This window comes from Vanellus vanellus (assembly GCF_965231255.1).
Source record: "Vanellus vanellus genome assembly, chromosome: 6".
NCBI classification, from domain to species: domain Eukaryota; kingdom Metazoa; phylum Chordata; class Aves; order Charadriiformes; family Charadriidae; genus Vanellus; species Vanellus vanellus.
The window spans coordinates 36360473-36374177 of NC_138911.1; the positions used below are offsets into that span (position 1 = coordinate 36360473).

Consider the following 13705-nt stretch of genomic DNA (forward strand, 5'->3'; position numbering starts at 1 on the left):
GAATGGTAATACTACCATAAATGAAGTTGGAGATAGACAACATCATCTGGAATTATCTAAGAGTGACTTAATAGATTTATATGACAAACTATCTGATGACAGTAAGTATTAGTACGGGTTTAATGTCTCAGCTTGCTAAACAAACAGTTGATAAACAGGTGTCTCCCTAACATGTAATGTTACCTCAATGTGAGGATGATTTTTTGGCACGTTGACAAATGTTGGTAAGCGTTTACTAAACCACATAGCAACATCTCGGTTCATGTTGACAGCAAAAGGTTCGAAACCTTCTTGAAGGCCACACATTGTATAATACTTGAATGTACTGGCATCCATTCCAAGGTTCATACGACCAATCTGAGACAGACCCAGTGCACAAATTGGAACAAAACCTAAGAAAACAATACAACAACAACAAAAACCAACAGTAATTTATTTGGAGAACACAAGCATTCTGTCTTTGATTCATCTAACGTGAACTAAACCTTAGCTCCTACAAGTAATGCATATGAAGTGATGACAATAGCAAGAATTTAAAGCCACCTTAAATACTAATGTCTACGTTCAATATAATTGCTACCAAAACCACTGAGAACACAGGCAATGAATCGACATTATACACACTATCCCATTTATTAATGGGATTATATCTCATTAAACCATTTTAACAGTCGTTATTATTAAGTAGTAGTAGATTTATATGCAAAACATACAAAAAATGTCAAATAAAGAGATAGGTTTGTGGACAGATTTGAAAAAATGAGATTTGCTCAATTCAGTTATTCATTCATTAGAAGAATCAGTTATCTTCTTCATTTTCAGACTAATAAATGTGCCTTTATACAGTGAGCTGGACACCGGAAGCCAACCTTGGCTAGATCAAAGTTATTAACAAATGCTAAGTATGGCTTGTGAGGGCACTGAAGTTCCAAAAGGACTTTAAGTTGTGGTTCAGGTATCTCAGTTCATCTGCTTAAAATTTAGTTTGTCATCAGTAGTTATAAATTTGTTGCCAACTTTCATCCCTCCATCATTCACAATGAACAAATATACAGTTCTTTAATGCTGGTATTTTTTATGACCAAACTTTTTGGGTGTCCATATACCTGTAGCAGTCAACAGACAGGGCTGATAGGCTGTTGAATTATTTCTCCATCTCTCAAGAAACAGAACTTGGAGCAACTTTAAGGAAAAGCCAAAAGTCCAACATCTAAAGGACACATTTTCACTCCTATACTATAACTTTAAGCCTTCAAAAAAGCTCTCTTAATGCAGTTCCTCATTCTCTACCATTAGAAAAACTGTATCAATGGTCAGACCAAAGAGGGACAGTGAGTAACTGCAAAGTCTTCTGGCAATTACTAACAAGCATGAAGCTACTACTGGTTGGAGGAGATATGCTTCCAAAGAAAATGTCAACTAAAGACCAAAACAAAAGTTTGAAAATATTTCCTGTCTCCTTCAATACAGTCATGTAGATATCACTGTCAAAAAAGCAAAGGCTAAAAAACAGAAGAGGAAAAATAGCCCAGGAAAAGGACAAGTGCAGAGAAGATATAAATAGGGTGGAGAAAAAAATATTATAAATCAGACTCGATTTATGTTGCAAAGATTTGTTCCTTTGGTGCAGCCTCTCACAACATAGTACTCGTTTGTCCTTCACAGACAAGAACATAATACGTGTATGCTCCAGTGAAACAATCAGAGACTCGATTTTCAGCTTTTTCAGGGATTTTTTCAAGGTGCTTCTTCTCAATGCTGATGTTCAGTCCTGCGAGTAAGCCTAGCAAGGCTCAAAGAAAATGTACCCATTCTGATTGCTGAAATCCTCTTACTATCTACTTGTTGTTAAAGGAAAAAAAGAAAATCCATTTGTGCCATATAAGCACTCTTGAAATAAATTTTTATGAAGTTACTGTGTAGCACAGTCTGAAGGGTCACATCAGTGAAATATGATTTCTCAGATCATCAGACTAGTTTTCCGGGTTTTTGTTTTGTTTTGTCTTCTCATAACCACGTTACAATAAAAAGAAAATTACCACTTTCTATTCCAAAGTCGGCAAACGCAAGTTCTGAACCTTTACTGGTTATAAGCAACTCTCCATTCAGAGTAAAGATAATTGATTTGTCATCCAAGTTTATCATACAACCAACCACGTCTCCTGGTTGCCAGCTTCGTCCAAAGAATCCACTGCCCTGATGCCAACGCTGACCCTAAACAAATAAACAAGCAAATAAACACTGTGCTAAAATTAAAAAAATAAACCACAAAATAAATAAAGTCAAACAAATATTTCACTTTCCAGGATCTCAAAGTTATTTGCAAACAGTACTGATCAAGGGTTTTGGGTAATTAATTATTCTCTTAGTTATTTCACATAGAGAAACTAAATTTCAGTAATATGCAATCAGCAACTTAGAATCTGGATGATAACCACTGCTCACTGGATTCCACTTCCCACATGCAGTATCATTATCATCCTTCCGGCCCTTTAGGAGTCAGGTTTGGGAAGAAAGAATGGTCAGAAAGCACAGAAAGCAGAAAACAGAACTGTGGTTCTCTCTTCTGGGAAAAGAGAACTGTGGTTGTCTCTTCCAGTCATTGAAGAAGCTTTGTTTTATTTTGTAAAACACGACTTAGGAAAAAAAAAAGGAAGTGAATGCTGTATTTTGTTTATGCTTATGACAGACTTCTTTACTCAGTTGGGCATATCCTGGGAAGATAGTTATAAACCAACACACCTTTGTTAGCATAATGTCAATGACCAAAACCAAAATGCAGATACTATCCAGCACGAAACAGAGCTCAGACATAACTTAATATGAATAAAAAATATTCAAGTAGTTGATCTGGAGTATACAGAGTAAACTTATACTGTAGTTCTCTGCCTAGCTGTTTCATAGGTTAAAAAAAAGGTAAAGATGTACTGACTTTGCTTCCTTCAAATACAAATGCTTGGTCATCAGCTCCCAACTCTATGTCAGGTCGACAGCCTGGCCTGGCCCAGCCAACACGCATATCTCCACCTGTCACAGCTTCAAATTCAAAGTACCACTTTCCAGACTTCACTGCGTAAGACTGTTCTACTCTGAAAAATCTTATCTTGTCAATGCTGACTTTTTCCACTGTTTGGTCAGCTGTAAAAATAAACAGAGAAAAAAAACCCCACCTTTTGTAATTAGATGAAACTATAAATACCATTGTTTAGCTTTCCATCTGTCCCCAGTATTTTCTATCTCTGAAAACAGCCATTATCTACCATTGCATGTTTAAGAACCTTCATAGTAAATGTTAAAAAAGGAGTAACAGTAATCAGCATACAGAGGCTAGCACATTTTAATTCTATACAGGATGAGTGATTATGTGCTATTTAGAATCAGAATATTTCAAAGCATCACTCAGTGCAGAGTCCCAAACACAAAACTGACTAGACAAAACCTCAGAAGTGTAAGATTACAACATGTGATACAATCTGATGCAATAATGCCGTATTACAATACAACAAACTACTTTTTACACAAGGCAATACATTTAGAACATTTTTAAGAAATTATCAAATAAGTTTTGTTTGGATTTGGATTTTTCTCAAAAAAAAAATTACAGTGGTATAGCAAACACGAAGGAAAGCTTCTAAACAAATTTCTGCTCCTGATTTCAATAAAAAAAAAAATTATTGAACTTGGTGCACTCCTTTGACTAGTTCTTAAGAACTGAGTTTGACTTGAAGTAGTAAAACCTCATCTGCATACCATGTAAACAAATTCTTTTAAATTAATCCGATATTATTTTCTTTCTTTCACTACTTCTGAATGAAAACCAGTACGTCCACTCACACTGCAGATTTTATCCATTCTAACAATCATGGAAATTAGAATTATTATATCATTAACTATGACCAATCTTTTTAAAAAATACATCTAAGTAATATCAAGTCATTTACAAAGTATATTTGCACCTTTCATTAAAGTCCACTGTAAAAATGTGCTATTATTAATTCTTATCTTATGTCTTCCCTATCTATTTCAGTGTTTTATGTTTTTTTCCGAGCACTGAGGGAAAAAAAGGCCATGATTCTTATTGAAAGTACATACCTATCTCTTGGTCAGGTGGCTCAATACTATAACCATAGCCCGCAAATGTTCTAACAGCTTCGCGAAGGCTATCTCTGTTTGACTTTTTAGTTCGTTCATCTAATAATGCATATGGCACTAGCCGAGGATTACGTTTGTTCTTAAGATCCTAAAAGGGGTTATAAAGAAAACCAAGAAAACTGTGCTTAAACATCACAAAGATTTCATATAATGAGACAAAGTGTATTCTGAAATAATGTTAAGATTACAGGAGATAACACTGTTCTTCATAAACATTATTTATGAATGCAAGTCCAATTATTAATAATATTAAACCTAAAGACAAGAATGAAAGAGAAGTATGGAAATATATTCTTATACAACCTGCAGCTGCAGCCATGCAGGTCTGATAATCTACTCAGACTTGCATGGGCAAGGCTTCTTTTCCTGCTCCCCACCCCCTCTAATTTTTCCAGACATTACATGACATTCAGTATTTATCCTCTTATTTAACACTCACAAATGATGTTCTAGAAAACAAAATCTCACATTTTTTACTTATTCCAAAGAAGTCTTTACCTGCTGAATGCCATAGGTCCATCCTTGCTTTATTCTGTCTTTTGCCCAGACATTATGTGCATTTTCTGCTAGTTTGTCAACTAGAAATTCCTGAGAAGGTAACAATTTCACTTCAGAAAGATCAAGAGGGGCAGGTTTATATCCGTTTGACATCATGTAACTGTAAGTCAACACAGGAAAACAGAGAATCAAGAAACCCTATTGATGGTATTTAAAGTTTCCTATGCGGTATTCAATAGGGTGGGGCTCACTTTCTCTCTCCACCTTTCAATCTCCTCCTCTCCCATTTCTTTGCAAAAATCCTGCACTGCATTTGGTCATTGACTACGATATAAATTGTATTCTAGCAGAGTCTCCTTTTCTACTTACTTGCACCCTGTTTAATTAAATGTGACCAAGATCCATATGTGCATCCCTAAATAGTTGCTATGAAAAACCCAAACTGTTATTAAATGAGTAGTCTTTATATTTTTTTATATTTTTCATTTAAACCTTTCATGTAATTTATGTTTTAAAGATCTGCATGATTACTATTTATGAAATTCTTTTATGCATTATTAAATATGGTATTTTTATATACTAGTCTGTAATTATTGCATTACCATTTTTCCAACAAAAGAAAACATATTTTAACTACTGTTCTTCCCACTTTTTCATTGAATAAAAAGTTCAGTAGGTTTTTAGTAGTAGGTATCATCCTCTCCAACCATTCCACATAGTATAAAGCCTACTCTTCTGTTTTATACATACACAGAACTCTCTCTTGCTCAAATCAGTTCATTTCCATTTGGTAGGATGATTCATGTAGGCAGTAGATATTTTAACAAGAATAAGAAACTAAGATTTATTTGTTCTGTTACGGAAGACAATAGTATCAAAATTGTATTATGATAGACTGCCTGCAGTATGAACCTTGGGAAAAATTATTTTTCCCTTTCTTTAATTAATGCCATCAACTGGATCAAGCTTACCATCTCTCATATCATAAAACTATTTATTTTACTGCTCTCTTTAAAAACCTAACTGAAAAAGAGGCATCTTGTGGGTTGATAAACTGATATGAAATGGCAAGTATCCAAATCACTGTTTCTGTCTTCAGGTTTTGTTTCAGGACAGGGCTTTAATCTATCCCAGGAGGACTACAGAATCCCCACAGACAAGGTTAAATTACAAATGTAACCCTTGATTAATCTTCACCACTTTTGGGGTAATTACTACTGATGACTTAAAGATGTCTAAATAAAAAAGATCATTCAATTTTAGCTCCAACTGCCATAGTTTAGCTACCAAATAAAAATTAAAGCAAAATCCCGATTGTATTTTATGCAAAAATCTACATATGTACATTCCTAGAAATGTGCAATCTTATAAGAAGAGTAATTTCTGTATTTTTTTATTCTTTAAAGAAATGCATTAATAATGTCTTTGGAAATTATGTATGTTGACCAAACCTCTTCTTGGAGGCAAGGGAAGGACAGGTGCATATCAAAACAGGAGTCATGGGAAAATCATAGAATCATAGAATGGTTTAGGTTGGAAGGGACCTTAAAGATCATCTAGTTCCAAACCCCCTGCCATGGGCAGGGACAACTCCCACTAGACCAGGTTGCTCAAAGCCCCATCCAGCCTGGCCATAAACACCTCCAGGGATGGAGCTCGCACAACCTCCCTGGGCAACCTGTTCCTGTGCCTTACCACCCTCACAGTGAAAAATTTCTTCCCGATATCTAATCTAAACCTACCCTCTTCCAGTTTGAAGCCATTCCCCCTTGTCCTATCACTTCATGCCCCTGTAAAAAGTTCCTCTTCAGCTTTTCTGTAGGCCCCCTTCAGCTACTGGAAAGCCACTATAAGGTCTCCCCTGAAGCCTGCCCTTCTCCAGGCTGAACAACCCCAAATCTCTCAGCCTGTCCTCACAGGAGAGGTGCTCCCCCCCTCTGATCATCTTTGTGGCCCTCCTCTGGACCCACTCCAAGAGATCCACATCATTCTTGTGCTGAGCTCTCAAAAGCTGGACACAGTACTCCCGGTGGGGTCTCATTAGACTGGAGCAGAGGGGCAGTATCACCTCCCTCCACCTGCTGGCCATGCTTCTTCTGATGCAGCCCAGCATGCGCCTGGCTTTCTGGGCTTCGATCGTACATTGCCGGCTCATGTTGAGCTTCTCATCAATCAGCAACCCCAACTCCTTCTCCCCAGGGCTGCTCTCAATCCCTTCTCCACCGAGTCTGTATTTGTGCTTGGGATTGCCCTGACCCAGATGTAGGACCTTGCACTTGGCCTTGTTGAACTAAAAAATTACATACCTTCTTTCAAGTAGATCAATTTACCATCATATACATACACTGTTCTTTGCTATGTGATAGAAAAACACTGAAATGTTGCTTTTAACTTTGGAGTAATCTATTCTAAGCTCATGTAACGCAGATATAATTGCATGTGGTTTAAGTATGTGACTATTTGTGTCTCTGTGAATCACTCTACAAGGTGATGTAATGCAGCAGTATTCACAGTCAACCATCACCATAGCCAAGCTAACAGACCAACTATGTGGTCTGTAAGTCCATATTGGGTACGGGTTTCATATCAAGTATTTTTTAAATGACCTTACAATATTTGTGTTTAACTAATACCCTGCAGTTACAAAAAATCTATTATAGTTATCATAAGTACATACTTTTTAGGAAGTTTGACTTTTTTAAGATCTTCCTCAGCTGCTGGATGAGCATGAACAATGTGACATCCTAGGGCTAGAAGGGTTCTGCCAACATAAAAAAAATGACAGTAGTGAAACACAACATTACAGTGATCACCCATTTTATAAATTTATTTTGGATTTAGTATAAATACGCAGAACTAATGGTAGTTAAAAAACAGGGAAGTCATTCAAAATAATGGAATTTCAGACCCCAAATATTTTAACTTATCAAAAATAATAAATTTATTTTGGATTTAGTATAAATACGCAGAACTAATGGTAGTTAAAAAACAGGGAAGTCATTCAAAATAATGGAATTTCAGACCCCAAATATTTTAACTTATCAAAAATAATAAATAAAACCTTCAAAGTCTAAAAACGTACAAATATGTGGCTTGAAAGTTATGCCACTTTATTAAAACCAACAGGACTTGGTGGTGGTGTTTTCTTTCTATCTCTGTAGAGACAAGAGTTTTCTAAATAGCTCTGAATGTGTTCCTGGAACTTCTAGCAAAGTTAGCAGAACACACTTTGAATGAGATATTCTAATGTTTTTATATCTTAAAACAGTACGAAGTGTTTCAATAAAAATTAAAAAAAAAAAAAAACAACTTTCTTTTCTTTTAAATTTCAAGCTCACTTGAGGGTTTCAGTTGACATTTGAAGATTGTAATTCTTCTCTGTCTCAGGCAATTTTGAGAATTCCACAAGACAAGGATGATGCCTTTTATTATCATCCCGTATCTGTAACAAGACAACAGAAAAAGAGTACTTTCCTGATACCAGATTCAAACCAGAATCAGAGTAAAAAAATCAATTAATTCTTTGCAATAATGAAGACACAGTAAACAATACCATATATCTTTGCTCAGTGACGGTTACTCACTGTTATATAAATGAACTTTCCCATGATTCATTTATAATGCATACTATGCGTACTCCTCCATAACCAACAAAATCAGAAAAAAAATGTACCTATTTCATGTGTTCTGCATAAATACACGAAACACAAGAAAGCAAGCCTGTAAACTCAATGAACATTTCTGCTGAATGCCTGAGCAATATATGCTCATTAGAGCACGATCTGATCTATTGTACACATTCTGATTCAAAAACCTTGAAGAATTGTTTGGTGATGTTTTCCGAATTCTACTGGAATAATAAAGCACAGCATTCTTTTTTCTGATACCAACATAAGTATTTGAACACTTATCTGACTCTTAATTAAACAAGCTCTTTCACTCAACGCCAAGTGCTTCTACCCTGATAGCAACTAAGAGTCATGACATTTCACATACAAAAACATTTTTCAATTGCCATAGCTCAGAAACACTAAAAAGGTTAGTAAAGCTCAGAATTTCAACAGCAATGACATTTTAGCAGATAGTATGATAGTTATCGAAGGAAAAGGTAAATCAAGTCCAGAAGTAAAATCAACAGAATGTAAGAGAAGGAAAAAGATTCTTCTGAGGTAGGATACCAGTGTGATGGGCACATGTAGGACTACCCCAGTAAATCTGTATTTCAAAAGAAGCAAGATGAAATAATCTAAATTCAAGGCAGAATAAAGCCTTCAGAGTTTTATGTTACTAGGGGAAGGTACCAATTTTAATATAATTGGTGAATTTAATGTTATATTCTGAATATTCTTGGCCTACCCTTTTAATGTTTTTCATTTGGTAAAAACCATTAGGTAGGGAATGTCTTGTCCCATGCAATTTAAATAATGTTGACCAGATGGACTTACTCTCTTCAAGCTGTTAGGTTGTATCACATTGTAAGGTATCATTATAACATTAAGTTTTAACTGTAACAAATTAAATAAAGAACCTAAGCTTTGCGGAATTTGAATGTTTACAAAAGTCACCAAAACCCTGTCTCCATTATCAACAGAAGCAAATTTCCACAATGGACTTTTTGCTTGTTACCTCTTTGATCCACAACACTAGAGTAAACAAAGATTTAATTGAGGGGTTACTCACTGTCGGTATGATTTTCAGTAGAATTCCATCTTGGTATAGCTAGTATGTTTCTCAATTAAGATTTTTTTTCAAATTGTTAATTATTTATAGAGCTAAAATATGTACCTTATTTCTATTCCAAACGTGCCTTCTAATCACTAGTTAGTATCACTGTATCCTGCCAGCTTACACACTCATCTATTATTAGTAAAGTATACAGCACCATTAAATACTCTGTTCAACTTCCAAGTCCAGGTTTTCTGGTAGGAGACTTAACCAAATATAGGTGACTGCACCCGGACAGGTCATTCAAAACATACCTTGCCATATGTCCAGCCCAGTTCTATTTTATTCATTCCCCACAGTTCATGGATATTTTCAGCTAGTTTGTCCCTGATCTTTTCAAGATGAAATGGAAGAGCAATCTAAGAAAAGAAAATAACAATTCCACAAATAAGAAAAGGTTCCAGTTACCACACCTTGTATTTCCAAGGTAATAGAGTTCAGTTAAATAACCCCAAACACACAAATGATGAATTGGTAAGAAAGGGGGCAAGCTAGCTTAGCTTTTAGATTGTTAATTTAAATTTTGTTAAGATGTATTTTACAATCCCATTATTGCATACTTCACATACCTGACTGGTGTCTATTGGACAAGGGATAAAGGAAGCTTGGGAGAGGAACTGTGTTGTACCCAGCAAATCCCTCACTCCATCAAAATCTCTCTTATATTCTTTCACTGGTTCCAGTTTCATTTTCTCTTTTGGAAGCAACGCTTCATAACAGGGAGCATAGCCAGCAGGAGGCAGAAATTTAAACTCTCCATGACGTCCACCCAATAAGAAACGAACTCTGTGCAATTTTCAGTGAAGAAATTATACTCTTAAACATTCAGCATATACTAACATTTTAAATCAATCATTTAGAAATGTAAACATTTATTTGAATAGTATTTACAAAAATACAGGTGTATTGCATGCTTTGATAAACACCAAAGAGTTATCAAGTGTTCATACTAGCAGATACTATCAATAACACCACCACATATCCACTGCTTTTTAAAAATTTGTTTTCATAGAATCATAGAATGGTTTAGGTTGGAAGGGACCTTAAAGATCATCTAGTTCCAAACCCCCTGCCATGGGCAGGGACAACTCCCACTAGACCAGGTTGCTCAAAGCCCCATCCAGCCTGGCCATAAACACCTCCAGGGATGGAGCTTGCACAACCTCCCTGGGCAACCTGTTCCTGTGCCTTACCACCCTCACAGTGAAAAATTTCTTCCCGATATCTAATCTAAACCTACCCTCTTCCAGTTTGAAGCCATTCCCCCTTGTCCTATCACTTCATGCCCCTGTAAAAAGTTCCTCTTCAGCTTTTCTGTAGGCCCCCTTCAGCTACTGGAAGGTCTCCCCCGGAGCCTGCCCTTCTCCAGGCTGAACAGCCCCAACTTTCTCAGCCTGTCTTCAGAGGAGAGGTGCTCCAGCCCTCTGATCATCCTCGTGGCCCTCCTCTGGACCTGCTCCAACAGGTCCGTGTCTTTCCTATGTTGGGGGCTCCAGGCCTGGATGCAGTACTCCAGGTGGGATCTCATTAGACCTGCTTCTTCTGATGCAGCGCCTGGCTTTCTGGCTGCAAGCATGCATTGCCGGCTCATGTTGGAGCTTCTCATCAACCAAAGCAAAACTGATTATTCAATGCAGTATCGTATGTTCAAAAAAATGTTTCTTACTTAAAATCAAATGGTTGTAAACTGTGAAAATTCTAATGCATTTAAATGATTTGGAAACACAATCTAATTTAAGTTGGATTGCACTCTAAAAAATCCCATGGGAACTATTGACATACTACTCTAAAAGTTTTAAAGTAACTTCACAGTGCACTCCTGGAGGCAGTTGGCACATGAGAAAAAAAACAAAAACAAAAACAAAAACAACAGAGGATATGGTGAAAAAAAACTCTACTATAATCATAATACGTAAATCAAACAAAATTATACCAAATACTACAACTGGGAATGAGTTTCAGAAGCATAACTAAGAGTCCTATTAAACCCCTAAAGTCTTCTGTTTCTCCTCAGATACAGATTTTTCATATAAATTTAAGAGTATACCAGGAAAAACAACAAAGACAAAAACTATTCAACTTCATACTTTGGTCCTCACGTAAGTAAACTCTAGGGGTAAACCACAGAAAATTAAAAACAATTGTTATCTCTAGGAAATAGCCCACACATTTGTTGCAATGGGGTGACCAGAAGCAGCCTATACCACTTTTTATTTACACTTCTAGAAATACTAGAACTATCAGATCAACATATGTCATTGACAGTAAGAGACATTAATATAAAAAGAGGAGAAAAATCAAGGCACAAGTTTTCTCAAACAGGATGTACGTGAGCACAAGTCACAAATATCTGAAACGGTTCCATGTCCACAAGAAATATATTATTTATTACTTCTATTAAGCTTGAACTTTCTAATTTCATTTTAAAATTACACTTTAAAATATCTGAATGATCCCAAGGCAGCTAAATATTTGAGATGACGACTTTGAGCTTTGACTTCTTTATGGCAAGACCCCACACAGATCCAAATAGTTTAAAAATAAAAAGGAGGTGAATTTTATTTTAAGACCTAGAAGTCTAACTCCTAAATAGACAAAAGTCAAAGAAAGAATCAAAATGAAAAAACTCATGCAATTCTTCCCTTGACAACTACACCCCAGTAAATAGCTCCTTGCTTCCTGCCTATTTAGTCAATTTTCCTGAGTTGTAGTAAACCATTCATTCTCACCTGATCTTTATGATGTTCTCATTCCTTCCAAGGTCTGTTTTCTCCCTGCTCTCCACTGCAGTATCTAAATCTCCACACAGGCTATATCCTCCTAATGCTGCACACCCTCTTTTAAAAAACTTGAACACTCCAAGAAGCTGTAGCTTTTTGACTCCTTTTAAAAGAAATGTTCAGATCTTCTAATTTGAAAAACTTGTTTTAATTTGTCTGAATTTAACCTTAAAAAGAACCCTCCTGAAAATCAAATATAAAGCAATATAACTCCTAAAAGACAGCTAAAAATAGTAAAACAGATTTAGTTAATTACTACTCACAGAATGACAGACTCACAGAATGGTCAGGGTTGGAAAGGACACAGAATTACACAAAATGTTCAGGGTTGGAAGGGACCTCTGGAGATCAGCTAGTCCAACCCCCCTGCCAGAGCAGGGTCACCTACAGCAGGTTGCACAGGATGGTGTCCAGGTGTGTTTGGAATGTCTCCAGAGTGGGAGACTCCACAACATCTCTGGGCAGCCTGTGCCAGTGCTCTGCTGCCCTCAAAGTAAAGAAGTTCCTCCTCATGTTAAGGTGGAACTTCCTATGCTCAAGTTTGTGCCCGTTACCTCTTGTCCTGTCACTGGGCACCACTGAAAGACTGTTCTGATCCCCCTGGCACCCTCCCTTTAAGTATTTATAAGCATTAATAAGATTCCCCCTCAATATTCTTTTCTCCAGACTAAAAAGACCCAAGTCCCTCAGTCTTCCCTCATGACTTTCCTCAAGTCTTTACTCATTTTGCTTCATTTTGGAGTTGTGCTGTTCATAGGCAACTGCACCTACCATTCTAGTAATTTGCTAGCAGCTATACCTAGTTTCATAGCCTGAATGACAAGACTATGCCAAATAGTCTTTTGCTAACTACAAAGGCTGCCTGAGAAAAACAAGATCCCCATGATAACAGTTTTTAACATATCTCATGTTTAATTACTAAAAGCACCAGGCATTTACTTTTTAGATGTTGACTTTTCATGTCTAACTTCCCTAAAAATATGTTGGATGGCTCATTTGAAGTTAATCTCATATTTCATTTCTTTATCTCTGCATTTACACATAATTTAAGAAAAGGTTGAATAAATCTGAATAAAAGGAAAGAAAAATGGAAGAAAAGACAATTAATTTTCAATACAGAGTTGCCATTTAAATTCCTTGATTATTTGTATGGCCATATTGTAGTGCAACAAACCCCATTGGTAAAAGGAGGAAAAAATGGGAAGATAGGGAGAAAATGCCTACAGTAAAAAACAGAGTAAGAGACAGTGTGGGTAAGCAGGTGCCGACAAAGGTTTAGAGAGGAAAAACTGATGATGAAATGAAGCAGCACACCCAGAATCAGAGACTGAGAAAGTCACAGAAAGCAGAGGAAAAGTAGATAATCCAAAACAGAAGTAGAAACATAAGAGCTTGTGCCCAGTGCAGAATACACTCCTCCACTCATGAACTCAGGATTCCCATGTAATAACATTTCTCTGATATTAACAGACACAGAAGATGACTAACTACAAGGGAAAACACTCTCACAAATGCACAAACATCAAATAAGAATGAAGAAAAATAATGAC

At 36.3% G+C, this 13705-nt stretch overlaps 1 protein-coding gene across 1 annotated transcript in view; it reads right to left on the reverse strand.

Moving 5' to 3' along the window:
- The window catches only part of RYR3 (ryanodine receptor 3), a 253870-nt gene that overhangs the window by 137090 nt on the left and 103075 nt on the right, over positions 1 to 13705 (reverse strand). Inside the window, exons 20-28 of the mRNA XM_082485921.1 lie at positions 9945 to 10161; positions 9630 to 9734; positions 7989 to 8092; positions 7328 to 7411; positions 4651 to 4810; positions 4093 to 4240; positions 2933 to 3138; positions 2040 to 2214; positions 184 to 392 (exon numbers count right to left, since the gene is read on the reverse strand). Of these exons, the coding sequence (XP_082342047.1) occupies positions 184 to 392; positions 2040 to 2214; positions 2933 to 3138; positions 4093 to 4240; positions 4651 to 4810; positions 7328 to 7411; positions 7989 to 8092; positions 9630 to 9734; positions 9945 to 10161 (1408 nt within the window). The remainder of the gene's footprint in view (positions 1 to 183; positions 393 to 2039; positions 2215 to 2932; positions 3139 to 4092; positions 4241 to 4650; positions 4811 to 7327; positions 7412 to 7988; positions 8093 to 9629; positions 9735 to 9944; positions 10162 to 13705) is intronic.